The sequence below is a fragment of the Cervus elaphus genome, chromosome 19 (genome assembly GCF_910594005.1).
Source record: "Cervus elaphus chromosome 19, mCerEla1.1, whole genome shotgun sequence".
In the NCBI taxonomy this organism is placed as follows: domain Eukaryota; kingdom Metazoa; phylum Chordata; class Mammalia; order Artiodactyla; family Cervidae; genus Cervus; species Cervus elaphus.
Genome location: NC_057833.1, coordinates 46,322,026 through 46,348,164, shown reverse-complemented (window position 1 = coordinate 46,348,164; position 26,139 = coordinate 46,322,026). Strand labels below are relative to the sequence as shown.

At 45.8% G+C, this 26,139-nt stretch overlaps 1 protein-coding gene across 3 annotated transcripts in view; it reads left to right on the top strand.

Annotated features, from left to right (window-relative positions):
* XXYLT1 (xyloside xylosyltransferase 1) overlaps positions 1-26,139 on the top strand; it is a 174,100-nt gene that overhangs the window by 81,364 nt on the left and 66,597 nt on the right. For all 3 annotated transcript variants that reach the window (XR_006335293.1, XM_043874482.1, XM_043874483.1), the window contains exon 3: positions 16,334-16,466. Coding sequence is in view for 2 of the 3 variants with exons in the window: in XM_043874482.1 (XP_043730417.1) it covers positions 16,334-16,466 (133 nt within the window). In the remaining variant the exon portion in view is untranslated. The remainder of the gene's footprint in view (positions 1-16,333; positions 16,467-26,139) is intronic.

Sequence of the window (26,139 nt, the reverse complement as noted above, 5' to 3'; positions counted from 1 at the left end):
TTTTAAGTTGTTGGATCTGTGATGGGAACAAGTTACGAAAAGGATTTCAAATGAAAATTGGAGACTTGGACTCCCAGCTTGGGGACCAGTCTTTGACTTCTCTACATTTTTTGGGTAATTCTTAGATTCATAGTAGGAGGGGCTCCTCTTAACCTTGGTACCAAACAGGGGTGAAAGCAGTGAAACATAGATTGTATGGGAGAAAGCTATAAAATGAGTACCATAAACCCTACTTGTAAGGATTAAATTAGGTAAAAATATATGAAAATGACCTAGTCCAGTTCCTAGTTCCCAGGCATATGAGAACCTCACTATTTTATAGATGATGATAGATAGTTTATCTTTTTTTAATTTAAAGTATGGTTGATTACAATGTTATGTTTCTGGTATATAGCAAAATGATTCAGTTTTATATATTTATGTATATATGTATGCATATATATTTTTCTTTTTCATATTCTTTTCCATTATAGTTTATTATGGAATATTAAGTATATACCTGTTAATCTCAAATATCTAATTTATCCCTCTCTCCCTCCCTCCCTCCCTTCCCCTTTGGTAACTCAGGTTGGGAAATATGTTGTGGGCCCTAGAACTTTCACAACAATGAAAACGTCTTTGGTATAATTTTTCTCCAGTTTGTGGGTTGTCTGGGACACATGCCACACCTCCCAGGTCTGCTGCACCCAGAACCCTTGCCCTTGCGGCAGGCCACTGCTGACCCACGCCTCCGCAGGAGACAAACACTCAAAGGCAGGTCTGTCTCATTTTCTGTGGGGTCCCTGGGTCCTGGTGCACACAAAGTTTTGTTTGAGCCCTCTGAGCGTCTCTGGTGGGTATAGGGATTGATTCTAAATGTGATTTCACCCCTTCCATTATCTTGTTGGGGCTTATCCTTTGCCCTTGGACATGGAGTATCTTTTCTTGGTGGGATCCAACATTCTCCTGTTGATGGTTATTCAGTGGTTAGTTGTAATTTTGGAGTTCTCACAGGAGAAGATGAGTGCACATCCTTCTTCTCCACGATCTTGTGTGCCCTCTTGGAGGGTACAAACAAAACCTTGTGTGTGCCAGGACCCAGGAGAAAGGAGCAGTGACCCCATAAGAGACTGAACCAGACTTGCCCATGAGTATCCAGGAGTCTCCGGCAGGGGCATGGGTTGACAGTGGCCTGCTGTGGGATTAGGGACACTGAACGCAACAGTCCTGGCAGAGGTCCTTTGAAGGAGGTCGCCATTACCGCCATTACCCCTGTTTATTGAGGGCTAACTACCAGTCAGGCTGTTAGTAATTGATAACAGCCAACTCTTCTGGTGCTTATTGTACTGATCATAGTGCTTAGAGTACTGGTCTAGGTGTTTTACCTAGATTATATCATTTAACCCCAAAAGCCAACCCTTGAGGTTTTGTTATGCTCATTTTACAGAGAAGGAAAATGGTTGTCTGAGGAGGCCTCAACAAATAGCTGGGAAAAGAAGAGAAGCTAAAGGCAAAAGAGAAAAGAAAAGATACACCCATCTGAATGCAAGAGTTTCGAAGAATAGCGAGGAGAGATAAGAAAGCCTTCCTAAGTGATTAATGAAAAGAAATAGAGGAAAATAATAGGATGGGAAAGACTAGAGATCTCAAGAACATTAGAGATACCAAGGGAATGTTTCGTGCAAAGATGGGCACAATAAAGGACAGAAACGGGTGGACCTAACAGAAGCAAAAGATATTAAGAAAGGGTGGCAAGAATACACAGAATAACTACACAAAAAAGATCTTAATGACCCAAATAACCATGATGGTGTGATCACTCACCTAGAGCCAGACATCCTGGAGTGTGAAGTCAAGTGGGCCTTAGGAAGCATCACCGTGAACAAAGCTAGTGGAGGTAATGGAATTCCAGCTGAGCTATTTCAAATCCTGAAAGATGATGCTGTGAAAGTGCTGCACTCACTATGTCAGCAAATTTGGAAAACTCAGCAGTGGCCACAGGACTGGAAAAGGTCAGTTTTCATTCCAGTCCCAAAGAAAGGCAATGCCAAAGAATGTTCAAACTACCGCATGATTGCACTCATCTCACATGCTAGCAAAGTAATGCTAAAATTCTCCAAGCTAGGCTTCAGCAGGATGTGAACTGAGAACTTCCAGATGTTTAAGCTGGTTTTAGAAAAGACAGAGGAACCAGAGATCAAATTGCCAACATCTGTTGGATCATAAAAAAAAGCAAGAGAATTCCAGAAAAACATCTGCTTCATTGACTATGCTAAAGCCTTTGACTGGGTGGATCACAGAAAACTGTGGAAAATTCCTAGAGATGGGAGTACCAGAGGACCTTCCCTGCCTCCTGTGAAACCTGTATGCAGGTCAAGAAGCAACTGTTAGAACCGGACATGGAACAATGGACTGTTTCTAAATTGGGAAAGGAGTACATCAAGGTTGTATATTGTCATCTTGCTTATTTAACTTATATGCAGAGTACATCATGCAAAATGCCAGACTGGATGAAGCACAAGCTGGAATCAGGATTGCCTGGAGAAATATCAATAACCTCAGATATGCAGATGACACCACCCTTACGGCAGAAAGTAAAGAAGAACTAAAGAGCCTCTTGATGAAAGTGAAAGAGGAGAGTGAAAAAGCTGGTTTAAAACTTAACATTCAGAAAACTACAATCATGGCATCCAGCCCCATAACTTCATAGCAAATAGATTGGGAAACAATAGAAACAGTGACAGACTTTATTTTCTTGGACTGCAAAATCACTGCGGATGGTGACTGCAGCCATGAAATTAAGACACTTGCTTCTTGGAAGAAAAGCTATGACAAACCTAGACAGTGTATTAAAAAGCAGAGACATTACTTTGCCAACAAAGATCCATCTAGTCAAAGCTATGGCTTTTCCAGTAGTCATGTATGGATGTGAGAGTTGGACCATAAAGAATGCTTAGCACCAAAGAACTGATGCTTTTGACCTGTGGCATTGGAGAAGACTCTTGAGAGTCCCTTGGACTGCAAGGAGATCCAACCAGTCCATCCTAAAGGAAATCAGTCCTGAATATTCATTGAAAGAACTGATGCTGAAGCTGAAGCTCCAATATTTTGGCCACCTGATGTGAAGAACTGACTCATTGGAAAAGACCCCGGTGCTGAGAAAGATTGAAGGCAGGAGGAGAAGGGGACAATAGAGGATGAGATGGTTGAATGGCATCACCGACTTGATGGACATGAGTTTGGTGCTCTGCGAGTTGGTGATGGGGACTGGGAAGCCTGGGGTGCTGCAGTTCATGGGGTCACAAAGAGTCAGACATGACTGAGCAACTGAACTAAACTGAACCAGGTGTGTGCTCAGGTGTAACTGCTGGATCTTATGGCAACTGTATTTTAGTTTTTTAAGGAACCTCCGTACTGTTCTCCATAGCAGCTGTACCAATTTACATTCCCACCAACAGTATAGGAATGTAAAATTTTGTTTTACTTGTCCCCACATCCTCTCCAGCATTTGTTATTTGTAGATTTTTTGATGACGGCCATTCTGACTGGTTTGAGGTAGGACCTCATCGGGGTTTTGATTTGCATTTCTCTAATAATTAACTTTTCAAATGCTTTGTGGCCATCTCTCTGTCTTTTTTGGAGAAATGTTTCTTTAGGTCTTCTGCCCATTTTTTGATTGGGTTGTGTGGTTTTTTGTTATTGAGTTGTATGAGCTGTTTGTATATTTTGGAAATTAAACCCTTGTTGGTTGCATCATTTGCAGATATTTTCTCCCAGTCTGTATGTTGTCTATTCATTTTGTTTATGGTTTCTATCTTTTTTCTAATGTATCATAAAAACCAAAATTATGTGACATATTTTCAGGAGTCCTGACTCAGGGGGCAGGAAACTTGGAGAGCCGTTTGATCATTGGCAAACCAGTTTACAAACCATCACAGGTGTTCCTCCTGAAAAGAGTAAAACCTTTTAATCTTTTAGAAAGAAAAATAGGGTTTTTTCCCCTCTTGTTTCAAAAGGTAAGAAGGTGGGTAGATCTTCACCTGCCTCAGAGAGGTATTTCTGGATTCATAAAGTGTAGAAACTGATTTGTTTCCCTTGCAGGTTGCCATGATGTAGATTTCTGGACCCAAGGGATGTTGTGTGGGTCCTCTCTTTCCTCGACTCCTGCATGGTCCCAGGGAGAAGTCAGGCATGTGCCCGAGAAGTTGGCTCTTCTCTTCCTGATCCACTTACCCTCCTCGTGTAAGCATTTCGGTGGTGCCCTTCACTCTCCTTCAGGTCCTCCTGCTGTATCAGCTAGAGGAGGAGGCTGAAGGAGACCCGTGGCCTTGAGTCTGAGGTTGGTGGTGGGCTACATGACCCCATTTGAGAAGGATGAGTCTGCTGGGTGAAAGGGACTCAGACAGTTCAGCCCCAGAAAAGACTGATGAATCTATTGTTCACACCAGGAAGAACAGCTGCCAAAATACAGAAGCCTTCTCATTAGTGAACTGAAAGAAGTGGCCAAGGTGCTGGAACCTTGAAAGCAAAACTGCCTGTGCTTGCTTAGGTGTTGCTCAGAGACTTGTAGGTCAGCATTGTGCTCTAGCACACAGCCAGGCAGCGTGCAGAAAATGTGCCCTGAGTGTCAGAATGGAACATGGAGCCACCAGAAACTGTATTAGGAGATGTCAACTTCTTGCCCACAGAACTCCCGTGGGTGTTATAGAGACAGTTTTGGGGTGTGCTCCAGCTCACTGGGGCCTGGCTATGTCTGGCTTGGCTCACCTCACTAGTGACCATTCCAGGTTTAGGAGAGATATACTGGGGCAAGGAGCCAGGCAGGGGGAAAGTGTGAGGCAGGCGATGAAGGACAGGAATCCTGCATGATGACTGACCTGGACTGGCAGATACAGATCTCAGTGGTAGGCCAGCTTGGAACAGCTGTCCAACGAGGACTGCTTTCTACTGCTGCCATCCCCAAGGGTCTGTGAGAAAAAGCCTACTTGCAAAGAGCAGAGACCAGGCATGGTCACAGAGTTGGTGAACAAAGTCAGAATGTGGTCCTGCCCTCAACAGGAAGGAGAGCTTACAGGCTTGGAGACAAGAAACAAGGTCAGTAGCAGATACCAGAGAGCGATAGGCTGTGGGGAGGCCAACAGGGACCAGGGACCTCCATACCATAGAAATGAAAGAAGGGGGGAGGGTTGGGCGGATAGTCTGCTATTCTGCTTTCCAAATCTAAAATTCAATTTCCCCTGTGTATTGAACTTCATAAAGAAGTGCGTGAGCTATAATTTCATATTGGCAAGAGAAGTGAGAAGAAAATTGAGGCCGGATGTTTTATGTGTTGTCTTCTATATATGTCCCTAAAGTTTTTCAGCTGAGTTGAAAATAAATTCTGGCCCATCCTAAAGGATATGATTTATACCAAGTCACTGAAGGTGCTCAGGCTGGAGACACATGTTGCACTGTTGCTGAAGCAAAAACCATGTCTCTTCATAATACTCTGTTTTGTCCACAAAATAGGAGCTGATAGTTGTAAAAAATGTTATGGCTGAGCCGTAGCTAACACTCTATGCTTAATTTTGAGAAGGGTGAATAGGGCTAGAAGAAAGAATTTGCTGTATAGTTAATACATAAAACTGACTGTGGTCATTAATTTCAACCTCTTGGCCCCAAAGCCTTTCACCAGAGCTGCTAACAGGTCATATAAATCACTCTTATGAGCTCTATTTCCTTTCCCTTCCCCTCTTCCCTCAGGGGAGGGGGCTGGCCACTGATGTGGAAGCATCGCTTAGCCCCAGGGACTTCTGAGTCAGCAGACCTGAGCACTGCTGCATCCTGGCTTCCAGGGACTGAAGGCTGGGGAATGTGGGGCTGAAGGGCAAGCACTGGACTTCAGAACTTCCTTTCAACTTATTTTGTGGCATGAAACCTCTTTTTTCTGAAACTTCTCCATTGGTCCTTGCTCAGTAAAGGGGAACCCCAAGAGTCTTCAAGTTCCTTGAGGGTGGGGTGGGGATGGTTTGAGGGAGGTGGCTGTGGGAAGCGGGAAACCCCTTCTTGGCCCATGGGAAACCTCGTGTCTGCCAAGATGCTCTGGAGCTGTTTGGTATTTTCACTCTTGATATGGTGGCATGTCTTGTTTTTAAAGATAACAGAATTTGAAAAAGGGCTTCAGAGATGTCTGAAGGCTTTTCTCAGAAACCTGTGTGAGGCAAATCTGTGCTTGCTTTCAATTCTGACGCTTCTTTGCTAGATCATCCTAGTCAAGTCGCCAAAGTTCTCTGAGCCTCAGCATCCTCGCTTGAAGATGGGAGGTCCTGATACCCACCAGGCAGAGCAGAGTGGAGGTTCGCGAGCTGAGTTGTAAAGTTCGTGTGCTGGTTGTAAAGCCCCAGCACGGGCCTGGCACAGGCTTCCCGAGGGAGGGAGGGAGTATTTGGCTGACCAGGCTGGAGGAGCCCCGGCAATCTGAGCCCTTGGCCCCTTGGCATGTTCCACTGTGTTCCTTTGTGCCAGCTATGCCCATAGTGAGCCAGCTGTCCTGCAGCTGGGCCCTGCACGGCACAGCGGATGGAAAGAAGCTCTGCAGGGTGGGTAAAAACCCTGCTGGGAGGGAACCCAAGTTCCCTGTTGGGTGTGAAAACCACCCCAGCCTGTTCCACCCTCAGGCCCCCTCAGGGACACAGCTGGGTCTGTGCAACGTGACGGCAGGCCCTCCATCAAGTATGGCCTGACACCCTCCAGCGAAAGAAGCTGGGTTGGTGTGGCTAGTGTGGCACTTGCGGACTCTCTCCTCCCCTCCTTGGTCAGGAGCCTCTTACCCTTGGAGGAAGTGTCCATCCCTTTCAGCTGCCCTTTCACCCCTGCAGGCCAGAGGTGCTGCTGAGCAGCAGTTAACAAGCTCCAGAGGATGATAAAGCAGGTGGCAAATTGTTGCAATCTTGCCAAGCAGACAATGAGAAAGGGCCCCCTTCCAGAGCAGCTGCTTCCGGGTCCTCAGCTCATGATGCCCTGCATAGCTTGGGGTTGTCATAACTTCCCTTCCTCCCTGAACCCCCTCCCGGTTAGTGGAAAGCTTGGGCTGATGTTCTGAGGTGAAAGCCCTCTGCTGTGTTATAAATCTTTATCTCTGGGAAAGCCCTGATGCTCTTTCAGAGCTTTCAGAAAGGGAGAGAAGGCACTTGCATGGTTCATCTGCCCAGGAGAAGGCCTGTCTGCTGCCCAGGATGGGGGCCAGTGCTTACATAACTAAGCACATCTTATCTCTTCAGCATTTCCTGACCTCTGTTATTTTGTATGTGTTAAGATGTGTCTATTGTATCTGGGGATAGGAGAAGGGAGGGGAGAGGAAAGGAGGTTTTTTTAAAAAATCCTTTTGTTTGTTTGGGGCTATCCTTAATTACTCACCCTGGGTTGTAATTCCATCCCTGGTCAGATGACATGCCTTGTGGCCGGTTTAATTGGAGGCTGATGCTGATCTGTCCCAAGCCAGGTTCCAGTGGGAAATGTTGACTTGGGAACCTCCCAGCTGGTTTTAAGGCCATGGATATTGCCTTCTGCAGGGCACTTGTGCCGAGGAATTGACCCTACTGTTCAGCCAGGCTGGCGCTCAGGGCCTCCGACACAGAAGCAGGGGTGGACCTCCTGAACCCCAAGAACAACAATCGGAACCTCCTCAGTGCCGGCCGGGGCCAGGGTGGTGCGGTAATGGGGATTCGAAGGTCTTGGAAGCACATTTTGAGCCAGCACTTGGGATCTTGTCTTTCCTTTTCCAGCTTGGTAGAACTGAGTGGTACCACTCTGTTAGCCTGTAATGGGATCATGAGAGGGTGAGGCGAGCAGACCTGTCCCCTTGTGAAGATGGCACCACACTGTTTACTTTATCCTCTGGACTTGAGGCTCAAGAGGAAGTGTCTTAGACCAGAAAGCCTCCCAGGTTCTGAGCATCTTTGCCCAGTTTGAGTTGACATTTTCAGTGGATCCTGTCTTGTGATCACACGTTCATCAGTCCTGTGTAACCTCTGTAGGCAGCAGTTCTTCCGTTCCCTGGAGTGGCCCAGGTCAGTTCGCCGGGGCTGTCATCCTCATGGCCACTAGCATGTAAAGCTCCAGCTGCGAGCCATCATTTACAGAGAGGCCTGGGCCACCAGCCTCAGGGAGCTGAACTCATCTGAGGAGGACGACCAGCCACAAGCGTGTTCCTAGAACACTAGGTGCTCACACAGGCCCCTTTGTAACATGCGAGCCAGGCCTCCTACCTGAGAACATGACCTAGGCACACACTGACACTTCAGTTTTTGTGATTTAAACACATAGTAAGTCTGAGGGGCTGGTTGGAATGCCCCTCAGCTAATTGGATGTCGCAGCAAACACATTCCCAGGCATGCACAGGTGTGATTGGAACAGAGGATGCTAGGCATGGAGCAGACAGTGTTGAACTGCTGGTTGCTGTGTCTCCTACACCAGGCACTGAGTTTAGTCGGCTCCTGGATGCTGAGTCAGGTTCCTGCCCGCCTTTGAATTTAACATAGCTCAAGGTGTGTTTTTAGAGGAATGTAAAGATTTGTTTGCAAGGAAGGTAAAGAATCTGCCTGTAATGCAGGAGACCCAGGTTTAATCCCTGAGTCAGGAAGATCCCCTGGAGAAGGAAAAGGCAACCCACTCCAGTATTCTTGCCTGGGAGATCCCATGGACAGAGGAGCCTGGTGAGCTACAGTCCATGGGGTCTCAAGAGTCAGACATGACTTAGCAACTAAAAAGATTTGTTTAAATCCATTCCTGATGTTAATGTGAGAATATAGAGAGCTATTTTCCCATTCCCACAAGTTGACTACAAACTGTGGGGGTCATAGAAATCTCTTTTCTTTATTTGGCTACTACTTATTTATCTTCAGGTTTATATTTTCATGGGATAATATGCAAATCCTTCATGAGCTAATTGTGTAGGGTGTCTGGTGAGTCTTGTATATAACCTTCTGGGCCATTACACAGTGACTTCTGCTCCCTAGGAGTTCATGGCTTGTGCTGGGAGTGGGGGGAGGGGGGCTAGTTAACATGAGAGCATCAGTTAGGGAGTCAGAAGACCTGAGTTCTGAGATCAGCTTTGCCACTTAGTTGGACTATGTGATCCCTGGCAGGTCCTTCATCTTCTTTGGTCCTCACCTTCTCCATCTGTAGAATGGCCTCAGTTATTATTGGGTTTTCTTTTCAAATCTGTTATCCTAGATTATTCTGTCCTCTACCTTTTTGCTGTCTTCTCATGGAATTCTGACATGGTGGACATTCAACCAGCCTTAGATGCTAGCCATTCTTTTGCATTTTGTAGATGACTAGTCCTTCTTTGGGGCTTCCCTGATAACTCAGTGGTAAAAAATCTGCCTGCCAATGCAGGAGACATGGGTTCTATCCCTGGGTCAGGAAGACCCCCTGGAGGAGGAAATGGCAATCCACTCCAGTATTCTTTTTTTTTTTTTCCATTTATTTTTATTAGTTGGAGGTTAATTACTTTACAATATTGTAGTGGTTTTTGCCATACAGTGACATGAATCAGCCATGGATTTACATGTGTTCCCAATCCGATCCCCCCTCCTGCCTCCCTCCCCATCCCATCCCTCTGGGTCTTCCCAGTACACCAGCCTTGAGCACTTGTCTCATGCATCCAACCTGGGCTGGTGATCTGTTTCACCCTTGATAGTATACTTGTTTCAGTGCTATTCTCTCAGAACATCCCACCCTCTCCTTCTCCCACAGAGTCCCAAAGTCTGTTCTGTACATCTGTGTCTCTTTTTCTGTTTTGCTTATAGGGATATCGTTACCATCTTTTACAATTCCATATATATGCATTAGTATACTGTATTGGTCTTTATCTTTCTGGCTTACTTCACTCTGTATAATGGGCTCCAGTTTCATCCATCTCATTAGAACTGATTCAAATGAATTCTTTTTAATGGCTGAGTAATAATATTCCATTGTGTATATGTACCATAGCTTCCTTATCCATTCGTCTGCATCTAGGTTGCTTCCATGTCCTGGCAATTATAAACAGTGCTGCGATGAACATTGGGGTGCACATGTCTCTTTCAGATCTGGTCCCATGCACAGAGGAGCCTGATGGGCTACAGTCCGTGGGTTCATAAAGAGTTGGACATGACTTAGTGACTAAACAACAACAGTCTTCCTTTTTCTCAGGCATCCTCCCCCATGCTTTATAGATTTCATCTCCTCTTTGCTTTGGGGGCAATTATCTCATTCATTTATACCTTACACTTCAGTGGTCCTGCTGCTGTCATTACAGCTATCCTCCAACCAGCATCTTCTCAGGGCCATCACTGTGGTTGCTACTTCCATGTATCACCCTACTTTCATCCTCAGCACAACTTTCAACATTATGTGTAAAACTTTCTGGATGTAATTCCCATAGAGAGATGACTATATCAAGTACCAGAGAAACAGCCCTTTAAAAAAATCAAATCTCATCCTAATGAATTCCAGCATTCCTGGTAAGCATCTTCCTCTTTTCAGCAGTGACATTTACAACTTGGCATCTTACTTCACAGTTGCATAAAAGGACAACTGCCTGGACAGATGCCTGCACGATAGAGCAGGCTGTTCTCAGGGAGCAATCGATCTCCTTGAATAGAAGGGTGTGTCCTCCTGCCTCAATCTGAAAGGTGACAACCAGGTTAGCCTTTCACATTGGTGTTAAGGGGTCACTTCATGCTGGCACTGCTATCTCTTTCCTTCCTAATCAAGTAACCTCATGTGGTGAAGGCCCTCTTGAAAGAAGTGTTCCCAAAGCAACCTATAGATTCAATGTAATCCCTATCAAGATACCAACTGTATTTTGCAGAGAACTGGAACAAATAATTTCACAATTTGTATGGAAATACAAAAAACCTCAAATAGCCAAAGCAATCTTGAGAAAGAAAGAATCAACCTGCCTGACTTCAGTCTCTACTGTAAAGCCACAGTCATCAAGACAGTGTTGTACTGGCACAAAGACAGAAATATAAATCAATGGAACAAAATAGAAAGCCCAGAGATAAATCCACGCACCTATGGACACCTTATCTTTGACAAAGGAGGCAAGAATATACAATGGAGAAAAGACAATCTCTTTTGCAAGTGGTGCTGGGAAAACTGGTCAACCACTTGTAAAAGAATGAAACTAGAACACTTTCTAACACCGTACACAAAAATAAACTCAAAATGGATTAAAGATCTAAATGTAAGACCAGAAACTATAAAACTGCTAGAGGAAAACATAGAGAAAACACTCTCTGACATAAACCACAGCAGGATCCTCTATGACCCACCTCCTAGAATATTGGAAATAAAAGCAAAAATAAGCAAATGGGACCTAATTAAAATTAAAAGCTTTCGCACAACAAAGGAAACTATAAGCAAGGTGAAAAGACAGCCTTCAGAATGGGAGAAAATAATAGCAAATGAAGCCACAGACAAAGAATTATTCTCAAAAATATACAAGTAACTCCTGCACTTCAATTCCAGAAAAATAAAAGACCCAATCAAAAAGTGGGCCAAAGAACTAAACAGACATTTCTCCAAAGAAGACATACAGATGGCTAACAAACACATGAAAAGATGCTCAACATCACTCATTATCAGAGAAATGCAAATCAAAACCACAATGAGGTACCATTACTCACCAATCAGAATGGCTGCTATCCAAAAGTCTATAAGCAATAAATGCTGGAGAGGGTGTGGAGAAAAGGGAACCCTCTTACACTGTTGGTGGGAATGCAAACTAGTGCAGCCACTATGGAGAACAGTGTGGAGCTTCCTTAAAAAACTGGAAATAGATCTGCCATATGACCCAGCAATCCCACTGCTGGGCATACACACTGAGGAAACCAGAATTGAAAGAGACATGTGTACCCCAATGTTCATCCCAGCACTGTTTATAATAGCCAGGACATGGAAGCAACCTAGATGCCCATCAGCAGATGAATGGATAAGAAAGTTGTGGTACATATACACAATGGAATATTACTCAGCCATTAAAAAGAATACATTTGAGTCAGTTCTAATGAGGTGGATGAAACTGGAGCCTATTATACAGAGTGAAGTAAATCAAAAAGAAAAACATCAGTACAGTATACCAACGCATATATGTGAAATTTAGAAAGATGGTAATGATAACCCTGTATGCGAGACAGCAAGAGAGACACAGATGTATTGAACAGTCTTTTGGACTCTGTGGGAGAGGGCGAGGGCAGGATGATATGGGAGAATGGCATTGAAACATGTAAATTATCATATGTGAAATGAATCGCCAGTCCAGGTTCAATGCATAATACAGGATGCTCAGGGCTGGTGCACTGGGATGACCCAGAGGGATGGGATGGGGAGGGAGGTGGGAGGGGCATTCAAGATGGGGAACACATGTACACCCATGGCGGATTCAAGTTAAGGTATGGCAAAACCAATACAATATTGTAAAGTTAATTAATTAATTAATTTTAAAAAAAGAGGATGGTTGGATAAAAAAAAAAAAAGAAGTGTTCCCAATTTTAAGCAAACCCTTCCTGAAAGGTGCCTTACCAAGGAGGAGTTACAAAATATATTAAAGCATCTCAAATTCATATATCTTCTGACTGTGTGAGATCTTTCCAAGTTCACTCCTAGTCATTCCTTGAAGGACTGGGAAGGTGCTCAGATTTATTGAGGGGTGTATTTAGACAAGGCCAGGACTCTGCCCAAGTGCAGGAACTGGGTCTCCTCAAGAGATATCTCATGTCCTTGAGCTCTGCCCTCTGCCCGGGGCCTGTCCAGACAGGCCAGGGAAGGAGGCATTCCAGCTGCTTTGGGCAGATTAAGTGGGGTTTAGATGATCTTGAAAAACCAGGGAGTACACATAGCACATGGTAGGCTTTCAAGGAAGAATGACTGATTGACAGACTGAACGGCACCTCTATCAGGAATTTCTTTATAGTGAACTACTTTTATGTAGATGACATCCACATAGTTCCCATTTGGCCAGGCTGTCACCCTGCTTTTTGTCTATCAAGGTCTTTGGCATTTCTGTGTGCTCTCAGCCCCTATGCGGGTAGCACTGGAGCCCAAATCTGCCTCCCTGGAACTCCTCTCTCCTCAGAGCAGAATCAGGGGCTACTGGGAAGAGTGTGCTGGGCTTTCAAGTCAAGCCAACCTAGGTTCAGATCCCAGCTCTGACACTTGTTGGTTGAAAGACTTGGGCTATTGTTTTTAACCTTTAAAAGCAAAGACATCTATTTGGTGACAACAGTCCGTGTAGTCAAAGCTATGGTTTTTCCAGTAGTCTCGTATGGATGTGAGAGTTGGACCATAAAGAAGGCTGAGCGCCAAAGAATTGATGCTTTCGAATTGTGGTGCTAGAGAAGACTCTTCAAGAGTCCCTTGGACTGCAAGGAAGTCAAACCAGTCAATCCTAAAGGAAATCAACTCTGAATATGCATTGGAAGAACTGGTGCTGAAGCTGAAGCTCTAATGCTTGAGCCACACGATGCAAAGAGCTGACTCATTGGAAAAGACCCTGATGCTGGACAAGATTGAGGGCAGAAGAAGGGAGCTGCAGAGGATGAGATGGTTGGATAGCATCACTGATTCAATGGACACGAATTTGAGCAACCTCTGGGAGATAGTGAAGGACAGGGGAGCCTGCCATCCTGCAGTCCACAGGGTCACAAAGAGTCAGATACCACTTAGCAACTGAACTATAACAAGAAGCCTCTGGTCCTTCATCTAAACGTGGGAATAACTCCACTTACGTTGGGTGGTTTTGAGAACTAAAACTATCGCCTGTGTAATAATACTAGACACTCAAAAACCACTCAGAGAAAGCATTCTTTTGTGGCCATCACTCGTATTATTGGAAGTCTTCTAGGGCCATGAGAATGAGAGTTCCTTTTCTTTCACAGCCCTGAGGATGCCACAAAACTAGCACCAGACATCTGTGAGGTCTCTCACTGAAAGGTCGGGGCATGCCCCCGGGAAAGTGCTACAAGGCAAATTCCGGAGGCTGGCTAAACTTTCAGGGGCTGGCCCCCTGAAGCCTGGTCCAATCAGGTACCAACACAGCCCTCGGACACTGACCACCGCTGTAGCCCGCGCTTTCTTCCTTATATGAAAAGACCTGGCCTGGACGCCCTGCCCGGACTATAAAACCCCTCCCCACCCCTCATACCTTGCAGACTCCCTTTGTCTCCTCACTCACCAGCCCCCCGGGAGTTCTGCCCGAGAGCGAGAGCGACGCTTAATAAAAAGGCCTTTACCACCGGTCCTTAGAGGCGGCTTTTTCTTTCTCCCGCGGCGTTTTCTAACACTCACCTCCTCCTCCCATGATACTGTGCTTTCTCTTCTTGGATGATGGTGCCCCCCTGCCCCTGTCTCATGAAGGCTCTGCTCTGTCTTGTGAAAGAGCTGCCTGAGACCTTGAGTGAGGGAACTCGGGGCTCAGGGGATGCACCAGTAGACAGGTGAGAAGTGGCTGGAGCGGGTGTGTGTGGTGGGGCTGCCCATCATGATGTCTTGATGGTTGCTACTCACGCCTGGACATTCTCTCCTGGGATACAGTGTCTTTCCTGAGGGTCACCATCAGCTTCCTCCCCTCTGTTGTCCAGAGCCACCTCTGAGAGCAGCAGGTGCCCTTAGACTCTGTCCTGTGGCCTCTCTTGTCCGTCCTGGTTTAGAGCAGCTTCTCAGGAGGCAGCCACATCACCATAAATGCTTCCTGCCCTCCAGGCTGCAGGCTCATCACCCTTCCCACAAGGGCTTCCTGCCCTCCAGGACCCTTCCCAGCCTCTAGGTGGTGGTTATTGTGATTGCTGTGTTTAGTGCAGGATGCAACAGTTTTGCTCACATTTATGCGAGTGTGGGCAGTGCGAGGGAAAGCTGGCCGCTGGGTCCACACTGGCCTGGGGCCCATTCTCCTCCACCCACTTCCCACAGGGGCCCGAGAAGCAGCCCATTGCCCTCTGGCCTGGGCAGCTGGATGCACACCTACTTTTTTCCGAAGACTCACATGGAATGTCAACTAAGGTTTTGTTTCTGTGTCACAAAGGAAAATAGAACAGGGACTACTGAATCAGCTTTTCTTGAATCATAATCTGTGATTTCTCCATAAACTAGATAATGGTTCTTGAATTCCACAGCTGTTCCTGAGCATTTACTGAATGCTAAGCCCTGCACTATGAGTGGATGGAGGCTGAGATGCCAAAGATGGGGTCCCTGTCTTTAGGGAGCCTCTGTGGGTCGTGGGTCCTGACAGCACCATGCTCTGCATCTGGGCTGGCGAAGGGCTGGGAGAGAGATGAGGTGGGTGCCTGGTGTTCTTACTAAAAGTCTTCCTTGACTGCCTCGAGCTCTAGCAAGTTCCCTCCTCTCCAGACCCTGGCTTCCTGTGGCATCTACAGCCCGGGTGATGTTCCCCATCTGTTATCTAGTCTTCTTGGCATCACAGCCTCACCAGGCATGTCATATCATATGCACTTTAGCAGATGAAACAACTGAAGTTTAGAGAAGTGAAATAATTCGCCCAGGATCACAGAGTTAATCGGCAGCAGAACTGGAATCTGCTTTCACGTGATCTGATGCCCAGGCCAGGGCTTCCCTTAGGACGGAGTCCTTACTCTCCATCATCACTTGACCCTGAGAGGCCCCTCTTCCATGTCACGTCAGCACTAGGTACCCCTTCTCTGTTTTTGTGTCCTTCCCTGAGGGCAGGGCCCAGTCAGCGTGGTGTCTGATCCCCTGCTGACAGTGCCAGCGCAGACACTCCGATGGGCCCATTGGATGAAGGATGGAGAATGAACTCAGCACCTCTCTCCTCCCTTCTCGCTCCTCAGTCATCTGGAGGCAACGGAAGCAAACAGCTCTTATGAGCCAGGTGTCTGTCCAATTATAGCTGAGTTAGCCTTTCAGACAGTGGATTAAAAACATAACAGTATCTGAGGTCTTTTGGCTGGTTCTCTCTGGGTCAGCATCCTAACCCTGCATATATCTAGATTTGCAGAAATAATAATAAAAAGCTGAAGCAACAATGACTTATGGGTCATTTACTACCTGTACTGCAGAGAGAAGCACCAAAACAGCCATGTAAACTAGAGAATTTGGTCGCCTAGTTTTACAGTGTATATCTGCAACCAGAAGGGAAGCTATGAGGCAGTTGTCTTCTGTGAAGGCTTCTAGGGAGTCCGGGGTTGCCGGTAGATGAAGGGCCTTTGTTTCTGGTGGTGTCATTGCATTATTTGGTGATAGCAAGAATAATCCAGTACACTTTCTGCACCTTTCACTTCATTCTCTGTCAATGACTGAGCCTCCCGGGAGGTATGTCCCTGTCTCATTGTTGTATTGTTCTTTTCTCCAGAGATCCTGCGGATAATTCAGCTGGACCTAGACCTCAAGTACAAGACCAACATCCGGGAATTGTTTGAGGAGTTCGACAACTTCCTGCCAGGCGCCATCATTGGCATAGCGCGGGAGATGCAGCCAGTGTACAGGTACGTGGGAGCAGCTGGCCTGCGGCCTCCAGGAACCCCCTCTGACTCTTACCACCTCCACCCCCCACCCTCTGCAGATGGGATTGATGGGTCTGCCGTCTTTCTGCACTGAACATCTTGGGGACACTTTTGTACTTATTGTTTACAGTAAATAGTTTGGGCAGCGGAGTCTGCACTAAGACCATAGATGCTTACTTAACTCATTCATTTGGGAGAGTTGGTGACATTTTTTTCTTGTGGAAAGCCCAGCCATTTGGGTTCTGGTTCAGCTCAGAATTTTAAAATCTCAGGCTCTGTCTTACAATGGAGGTGTTGAGATGCAGCTTTAACTTGCTTGTCTGGTGATGAACTAAGTTTTCTTGGCCTCCGAGTCACCAGCAAGCCCTCCTCTGTGTAAGGGGAGCAGGTTTGTTGGTGTTTTTCAGGGAGGGAGAGGCCGCACAGCTTTTGTGCACAGATGGGCTTTGATCAGTCGAGTCAAGAGTGCATTCTCGTGCTATATATAGTGTTTTCCTTATCAGGTGCTCAGCGTAGAGAAACTCCAGCACTGAGAACCGGGAGACACGTTCAAGAGTATTCATTGTGGCATCATTTGTAGTAGCCCAAACCGAAAACAGCTGAATGCTCATAGACAACAGAATGGATAAATATAATATATTCATCCAGTTGAGTACTTGAGATAAAAATGAGCAGACAGGTACCTACGTGCACTGATAGGCAAGACTAAACTGTACTGTTTAGGGATGTACATGCAAGTGGTAAATGCCATAAGGAAAACCAAGGAATGATGGTCCCAAACAGCGTCATGACAGTTACCTGTGGAGTGGGTGGGGGGTGGGAGGGGCGTGGACACGGGTGGGCATTGCCCCTGGTTGGCTGCAGTGCTTGTGCTCCGCTTGAGGGGCTGTGCATGTGTTTGTGTGTATTCCTGTGTGTGTAATATATATCTTACAATTTAAAAACATTTAAAAAGAGAAGGAAAAGCAGGTTTTCATTAAAAACCAGGCCCATGACCCTGGGTACAGAGAATTCCACATTGATGCCTGTTCCTCCTCCGGGCAGAACCATAGCCCCCCCAGAGCCTGGAGCTGGGGTTTTGCTGCCCCCCTGAGCTGGCCCACCCTTGGTGGGTGACTGACTCCCTGTGGGCATTCTCAGAGGCAGGCCCAGTCTGCGGAGAGCCTCAGGGCAACTAGTGACTCAAGAACACGCATGTCCTCTTAGAGGAGAGTGACAGCCTTGGCTTGGTTGTAGTTATTTGCAAGACCCAGATCACATAACAGGAAATTCCTGCTGGGCCTCTGAGTGAGTTGATAACTCCTGGACCAGGTGGGCTGTTGCCCTTACATAATCCTCTCACAGGTTGCCCTGGAGTCATGCAATAGAGCCCCGTACTCTGCTGTGGGTGGGGAAGAGGAGACTTCGGGCAAACACCTGCCCTTGCACTCATAGCAGCACACCCCCACCCCGCCCCGCCCCCTCCCTTCACCTTCACACAAGGCGTATGTTAGGTCTGTGGTTGTTGTTAAACCAGGGGAGGAGATGGAAGGAACACTGAACCAAGAGTCTGATGTCCTATGTGCTAGTCCCAGCTTGGTCACCATGCTTGGCCTTGCCATCTGAGGGTGGGAGCAGGTGGGCTGTGAGACCACCCTCCTCCAGCCCTGGCATTTGTGATCCCAGCCCTTCTGACCCTCACCATTTCCGAGTCATCTTTGCTCATCCTGAGGTTGCTTGTCAGCTGGTGAATTCCTCACCACTATATAGGGCCCGTGCCCCAAGGATCGTTAAACCAGGCTGACTATTAAGTGCAATTAGAGCTGTGAGGCCTTCAAGCACTGGTTTGGAATTTTCTCATGTAATACAGATGAAAACTTGATCACGCTTAACTTAAATGGTATTGGCCAGAATTTATCTTTTCTGTACATCGAAGATTTTAGAAATGGTGAAACCTAAAAGCAATTTAATTAGCCTTTTCAAAGGAAACTTTTGAAAGATTTTAGATCCAAAATGAAATTGAGTTTTCCTCATCTTCAGAATCCTTCATTCTGCACCATGACATGAGACAGAGGAGACTCTTATAGCATGGCTGGTGATAAAGTCCAGAAGATGCCCTGTTTGTAGGGCTCACTCTATCAGAAGCAACAGAAATGAAAAGTCCTTTACTTGCTCTTCCCCTCCTCCGTCCCCTTCTAGCCGAAATGTTTCTGAAGACCTCTGACAATGAAGTCTGCAATGACTGCCCTGTGTTGATCTGTCCCCACCTGCTCTGAGTAATTTGATACTTGCCTTCTGTCTCATGCTGGTGCTGGGAGCATTTGCTGCTGGCTGGGGCAGGGAACTGTGGTTTTTTGCCATCTTCCATAAGAAAACTGGAGTAGCCCCAACGATCGAGTGTTAGCTGTCTGCCACTCTGGAGTCTGTGCCTGGGTGTGACTGTTTGTAGGGAGGGGGAATGAAGGCAGGGGAGTAAACAAGGCCTGAACCAGGGCCGGCAGAGCCAGGCCCCTGAAAATAGCTTCAGTCCCATCTCCGTAGACTTGGCTGGTGTAGCTGGTGGGGAATCCCCGTGGTCGTATGCCTTCCTCTGTAGGCACCCGGTCCTCCCCCAGGAGCTGGCATGTGGATTGTGAGGTGGGCAAGGTTTTATCATAAACAGAATCTGCTAGCATCTGTGCAAAGAAAGGAAAATTTAGAAACCAAACAGCACAAAAGCAAACTTAGCTGATGAACAGAGCGCATTCTGATCTGGAAATTCACTAAGCAGACATAAATCTAGACCTTCTCAGCTGTGTTATTTTTATAGTCACTTGTCCGAGAGTTACTATACCTCAAAAAAGGCACATATTAAGTCATTTTTATGGCTGTTTCCCTTTGATTGTGTGCCATGAATGTTAGAAGCTTGAGGGGCTGGAAGAGAAAGTATTTCCCACTGTACTTTTGACAAACAGCTTTTTAAAAAAATAATCCCCCACCCCCCCACCCCTGCCCCGTCCCAAACATAGCACCACATCAGCTGTATTTTTTGGAAAATGGTGTCTCATGGGATGCTAGCATTTTGATTAAGGAGCCTTTTCCTCTTGGGCCCCTGTAAGACTCATCTGAAAAATGGGGAGCAGTGGTCATCTTGGGTGGAACATTGTCCTTCCTTTCATGATTCTTTCTCTTCTTCTTTGCTAGGAAACTCTAGTTAGTTGGGCAGTGTGGTTAGTTGGAATAAGGGGAGATGGTCTAGTGCTTTTTAGCCATGAACAGCTGTGTTTTAAATATGTGTTAATCCAGGATGCCATTGAGCATTTTCTTCTTTATGAGTGTATTGGAAAATAAAGAAAACTGTTAGACCCGCTTTGTGCATAACTTATAAAAATTGTAAGGGTGTATCACCTCGCAGAGCAGCCATACATAGAAGAAATGACTCAGATTATACTCAGAAACCATAGATTATAGTCCTGCCTTTCACGAATTACCCATGTGACACTATGCAAGTCAATTGATTCTCTGAACTTCTGTGTTTTCATCTGTAAGTGGGGATAGATATGTCTAATACATAGAATTGCTGAAATGCTTAAATGAAATAAAACACATGAAAGTTTCTGGTGTAAAAGAGACTCTGGGTAAAGAACGTTTCCTCCTTCCCACCCTTAATCATCATAGCTCCGTTTGTGTTTTCCTTTCCACCTGATTTGTTGTTCTGTATACCTCCTACTCTACCCCACTCACAACAGATATAGTTGCCAGTTAAAATACAGGATGCCCAGTTAAATAAATTTCAGATAAACAACAAACAACCGCTTTATGTAAGTATATCCCCAAATATTTTAAGGGGATATACTTACACAAAACAAGTATTGTTTATATGAAATTGATATGTAACTGGGTATCCTGCTGGTTATCTTTCCTTCCTTCCCTTCTTTTTTTCTACATTTGGCAGTTCTGCCCCTACTCAAGTGTTAAAACCCCCCTTTTTAGCAACAGGGAGTGATCTGGCTTTTCTATAAGATCCTTGAGTGAATGGGAACAAAGGGTATGGAAGCGGGAAACCAGTGGGAAGGCAAGAAGTTGAGAGGCAGCCTTCAGAGTCTTCGGGAGACACCAGGCCTGAGGTTCACCCACCCTTCTGCAGGAGCCAGGGCCAGACTGTGCCCTGGGAAGTTGGGTAGGCCCCTGGAGCGAGGACACCCGGCAATGGCTTAGCTTCAGGCCACAGGGCTCCTGCTGAGCCTGGAGTGAGTGAGTGAGAGTGTGTGTGTTGAGGAGCTGGGGTAGCAGCCATTGGTCATGGTCACTCTGTCTTGAGGCTGGCCTCCTGAGGAGCTGTTGAATGGTAGCTTTATTAATGGGAGCCACGGGCTTCTGGTTCATTCTCTCTTGGCTCCACTGGCTGGCTGTGTGCTGGTTTGAGCCCAAAGCCACCATGAGGTGGAAGCAGCAAGCGAATCCTGTCAACTGCTGATAATGACACCAGGCAGGAATTTGCTTTTGTGGTTAATATTTTAATGATGTCCACTCTTCTACATTTTTAGGTCTTGTGGTTTTTATTGATAGCATTTGTGCCAGCCTAACCTCTTTGCAGATGCTTGAAATAAAAATGTCTAACTTATTTTCAGGCCTCTTTATCCCATTCCTAGCACTGGAAAAGGGCTGTCAGGGATGTTGGGAAGGAAGTGAGGACTAGCACAGAAGTAGGAGGGGAGGATGTGGACTTACATCACCTCTGCCACTTATGGCTGTGTGACCTTGGGCAAGTTTCCTGACCTCTCTGAATTTTAGTTTCTTTAGCTGAGACCTGGAGATTATAGCAATGCTGTATAATACTATATATGGTGAAGTCAATCGAAAGCTAAATTAGACAATGTATCTGGCACAGACTAGCATTTCTTATTTGTGATAGCAACTTTATCCAATCCCACTCAGGCACTTAGTTCTGTGACCTTAGGGAGCTCACTTAATCTGTGAGGTTCAGCTCCCTCATGGTATGTAAAGCTGGAGCAACTGATAATTTAGCATAATTAGGGCTGGAATTTTGGCTTCTGAGCATCTGTCATAGCTTCTTGGGTGGCCCAGTGGTAAAGAATCTGCCTGACATTGCAGGGGACACAGGTTCGATCCCTGGGTTGGGAAGATTCCCTGGAGAAGGAAATGGCAACCCACTCCATTATTTTTGCTGGGAAATCCCATGGACAGAGGAGCCTGGCAGGCTATAGTCCATGGGATTGCAGAGTCAGACATGACTTAGCAACTAAACAACAACAAAAACAGCATCTGTACCCCCTTCATATGTTTGAGAAATTTCCTGCTATATAAGTCTGCCTCCCTTTATGGGAAACAAAAAGGCTTGAGACTTTCTTTCCTGGACTCCTTGCAGCTAGGGTGCTGTGTTCTTCTCCATCCCCTGAGAAAAGCACCATCAGGAATTTAGAATCTATGCAGGCTGGTTTTATACTTTCACTATATACCCTAAGCAATATAAAGTGAAAGTGAAAGTGAAGTCGTTCAGTCGTGTCTGACTCTTTTCGACCCCATGGACTCTAGCCCACCAGGCTGCTCTGTCCGTGGGATTTTCCACGCAAGAATACTGGAGTGGGTTGCCATTTCCTTCTCCAGGAGAAGCAGTATAACGTATTTGCAAAACAGAAACTGACAGTATTACCAGGAGAAAACAGTGAGTCCGCAATGATGGAGTGAAATGTTAACGTGCCTCTGTCAGAAACCAGGAGCTCGAAGAGGGAGGAGGTTTGTGTGCAGAAGATCACAGCAGGAGGAAGGGCGGGGGACGTGAGGAGGACAGACTGCTGAGGCAGGCGCCTGTCCCCTGTTTCACACCGAGAGCCTGGCTGGGGGCCTGGCGGGTATTTCAGTGCCCCACTGAGAGTGAACTTCTGGCCACTACCTGCTTCTGGACTCCAGCCCTTGGCTACAGTGGTTTCTTGTCCATGGAGATGTTTCTCTCATTTTTCACCCCTACTATTTTCCTTCCTCTGCTGCATTACTTGAATTTAAAAAAATATGAGAGTAATACATTTTCATTAAAAATTGCAGCAGTATACAAAGATGGTTATTTTTCCAGAAATTTTCTACAGATTTATCAGTGGTGTGTGTAAGTGCACTCATACTTTATGTACCTTTGTGCATCTTTCTTTATTCACTAAACAGTGTAACTTGGCCATCCTTATCCCTAACTCAGTATTCCTGTATTAAACATTGCTAGTCTCCCAATACATATTTTTTTCTGTTTTATCTTGGAAAGCTTCTAACATAGACAAAGGTAGACAGAAACATGTAGTACTCTAGGTGCTTTAGTATTATAATATTCACGGAGTTTTAGTAATTATCAACCCTGAGCCAACCTTGCTTCATCTTTATTCCTATCTATCTTCTCTTACCGCCCCTTCCTAGGCACCCCCATTATTTTCAAGAAAACCCAGTCAGCAGGCCATTTCATTGGTAAATGTCATTTTAAATTTATGATTAAAAAAAAAAAAAAAACAATTCCATGTACTTGTTTCTGGATTTGGAGCTGAGAGGTTGTGTGAACTCATGGTGTCATTTTGTCTTCAGGTTCCTCATCCTGAAATCAGTTTATATGAGGGAGGAAAACAGACAGACACAGCTCTAACTTCTAGCCAAGTGACATTTTCCATCCCTCTCCAGATTGTCTTATGTCAGGATGTTAATGTGGTAGTCTTGTCTGGAAGGTTTTACAGTCCATATAAATCCAGGTCCATTGTTCACCAGGCATGAAGCGCTGCGTTATAAGGTAACTCTGCCACCACCATCATTTCAGGATGAGTAAGCTAGGACTATCAGATGAAAGAGAGTAGATTTTCATCTTTCTGCTGACACCTGAGGATGAATTTCTTGGCTGTTGTTCTTGTGTTTTTTTTAAAAAATTAACCAAGATTGAACCTGTCAGTTTCTATTAGAGTTAAATCTGAGTAAAGAGAGAAAAACCTGCCAGCTTTTAAAATAGTGGCTGATGAAGAAGCCCTGTATTCCTTCATCCCTGGGAGTTAGAAGACAAGGCTGACTGCTTTTGCAGAGTCCGTGTAACCCAGCGGCAGTGATGTAGCCCCTGCAGGAGTCACTAATAAAAGGAGAGGGAAAATACCTGCTCTGTGGTAGAGATAAAAATATTATAAGATTATTATTTTTAATGGCAACATTGGGAAAATGTATTTTAAAAGGAAAATGCTGTATACAGAAAACCTGAGTGGAACTGTGTTACTGTTAATGTAATTATTTCTTCTCTGATGGCTGTGCCCCCCCGGGGAAGTTGTGAATATCCAATGTCATCTGAAGGTCATGGAGTCAGGGAGGCTTCTGAAGGCTGAGCACCCAGGCTGAGATGAGGTCCTGGTGGGGACCATGTGAGGGACTTCCCTTCTCTGAAAACACGGCTCACATCAGCTCTCATGTCACCCTGTGCAGTGTGAGTCCTCTGGCACTACTGAATCAGTAAGACCCACGGCATGGTGCCTGACACACGTCACGGGAAGAATGAGTGAGGAGATGAATGGGCAGATGGGTGGGGCCAGGTTGCATGCTCACTTTGGGATGTGCAGTCTAGGTACCAGGCACGCAGTAGATTTTGACTGAATACATGAAGGGACCATTGTTTAATAAGAGGGGACTTCCTCAACAATGTGTTGACCAGTTCTTAAATAAGAGTCCATAGGCCCATTGCTGGTGTTTTTATAGAAATTGCTTTTCTTTTTAGAGACAATCCATGGCATTGTTATTCTCAGTTTTTATTGGGTTCATCATGTGTGAACCACAAGATTAGGAGCTTTGAGGAATTATGAGGTAGATCACATGGTTCCTGCTTTCAAGGAGATTATAATGTGAGGGAGATGGGCAGTTGGAATTCAGTAAAGACTCAAACACCCAAAATGCAAACCTCAAGTTGGTGCTACTGTTTAGAGGTTTCCCTTGGATGAGCCACAAAGAAACTTTACTGTAGGGACTGGGAACTTTGTATGCGCCCATGTCATCCTCAGGTTAACAGTCTGCTGTTAGAATTCTAAGGCGCGTGTGTGTGTATGTGTGTGGTGTTTCTGTCTTTCTTCTGAAAGGTCTCTTGGGAGGGCACTGGGGTTTGCTGTGCAGGTATAGCCTCCAGGAAGCATGCTTAGATGGACCTGGCCCTGTTCACGGATGGGAAACTCCCCTGCAGGCTATGGCTATGGACCTGGCTGAGCAGGAGAGAGAAACTCGACCCTGTGCTCCAGAAGCTGGCAGCCTCATTGGTGGGACCACCACCCTGGATGGCTTCTGTGGGGGCCCTGCCTGGCAGAGGCCCAGTAAAGGATGACAGGCTGGGAGGACGGTCCTTCTTTGCATTACTACTTGTTTCTTTTGCCAGATAAACATCTTCTTGAGAAATCCTCCTTTGTAATCTAGGCAGCAAAAAAAGACTTATCTGTAAGCATCTTTCTGGGGGAAAAAGGCAAAATAGCATAGCTGAATCATGGTGACACATGTACAGGAGGGACTTTCTGTGACAAACAGCTTGTGAAAAGGACTGAGTTAGGCGTGACTGGCTCCACGTGAGGGGATTTCAGTATGGCTCCACAGCCACCTTGGCTCACATTTCAGCCACATGACTGCATTTCTGCAGGTGATTGAAATGGATAGTCAGCCCTGAGGCCCTCTGCCTCGAGGTTGACTGCAGAATTGATACTGCAGAAATATCAGGCGTTTCACCTGGACCAGAGTTTAGAATAAACCGCTTAGCTCCTACTCTTGCATTGGATGACTACAGGTCATTGACTGTTAATTGTAGAGCATTCCTATGATCTTTTGTTTGGAGGTTGCAAAATTGACCGCCCCCCCCCCCACATCCAGGAGCTGCCACTTTGATCCAGGGACCTAGCCATCCCCAGCATTCCTGTCTTCAAGATTTTTCTATCACTGTTTGTAAAAGGAGATGCAAGGAACCAGAATTGCTTCCCATATAATAATCTACCTGTCCATGCCTCTATATTGAACACTCATTATGAGGTTTGCTGTCCAGATGGGCTTCAGAAATGTGAGGTCAGGGAACTGCTCGAGGGACTTCATTACTATCAGACAGCGTGGAGTGAGTGCCAGTCCATTTGGCTGCTTCTCTGGTTCCCCTTGATCCCCCTTGGCCCTGCAAGGAAACACAGCCTCCCTTAATAAATGAAGCCCAGGGTCTGCACAGAGTATGAGCAAGGGAAACCCTTTCCCTAACTGCTAGGACCATCTTATCTCATTGGATCCAAGAATCATGAACTTGGGACTGTAAAGAAAGGAATATAATTCTAGTGCTCTAACTTGGCTCAGCAGTGAATGAGATTTTCATGTTCCTAATAATGTGACTATCGTTCATTTGTATTCAGCTCTCAACCTGGAAGATAGTGTCTAAGCATGGTAAAAATGTAAAGGGGAATCATATTTTTTTTTTAGAAGGAATGACTTGAGCTTGAGCAGAGGAGAAGCGTCCGCATTTCTTCTGCCTCTTCCTTCCTGCCAAGATGTCAGCAGAGTTTGGGAAGAATACAGTGTGATCTTGGTCCTTCAGGCCATCTCTCTTCTCACACCTCACATCCTCTCAGCTGCTTTCAGAGGTTAAAGGCATCATACAGATCAGTGGTCCCCAACCTTTTTGGCACCAGGGTCCAGTTTCATGAAAGACAATTTTCCCATGGAC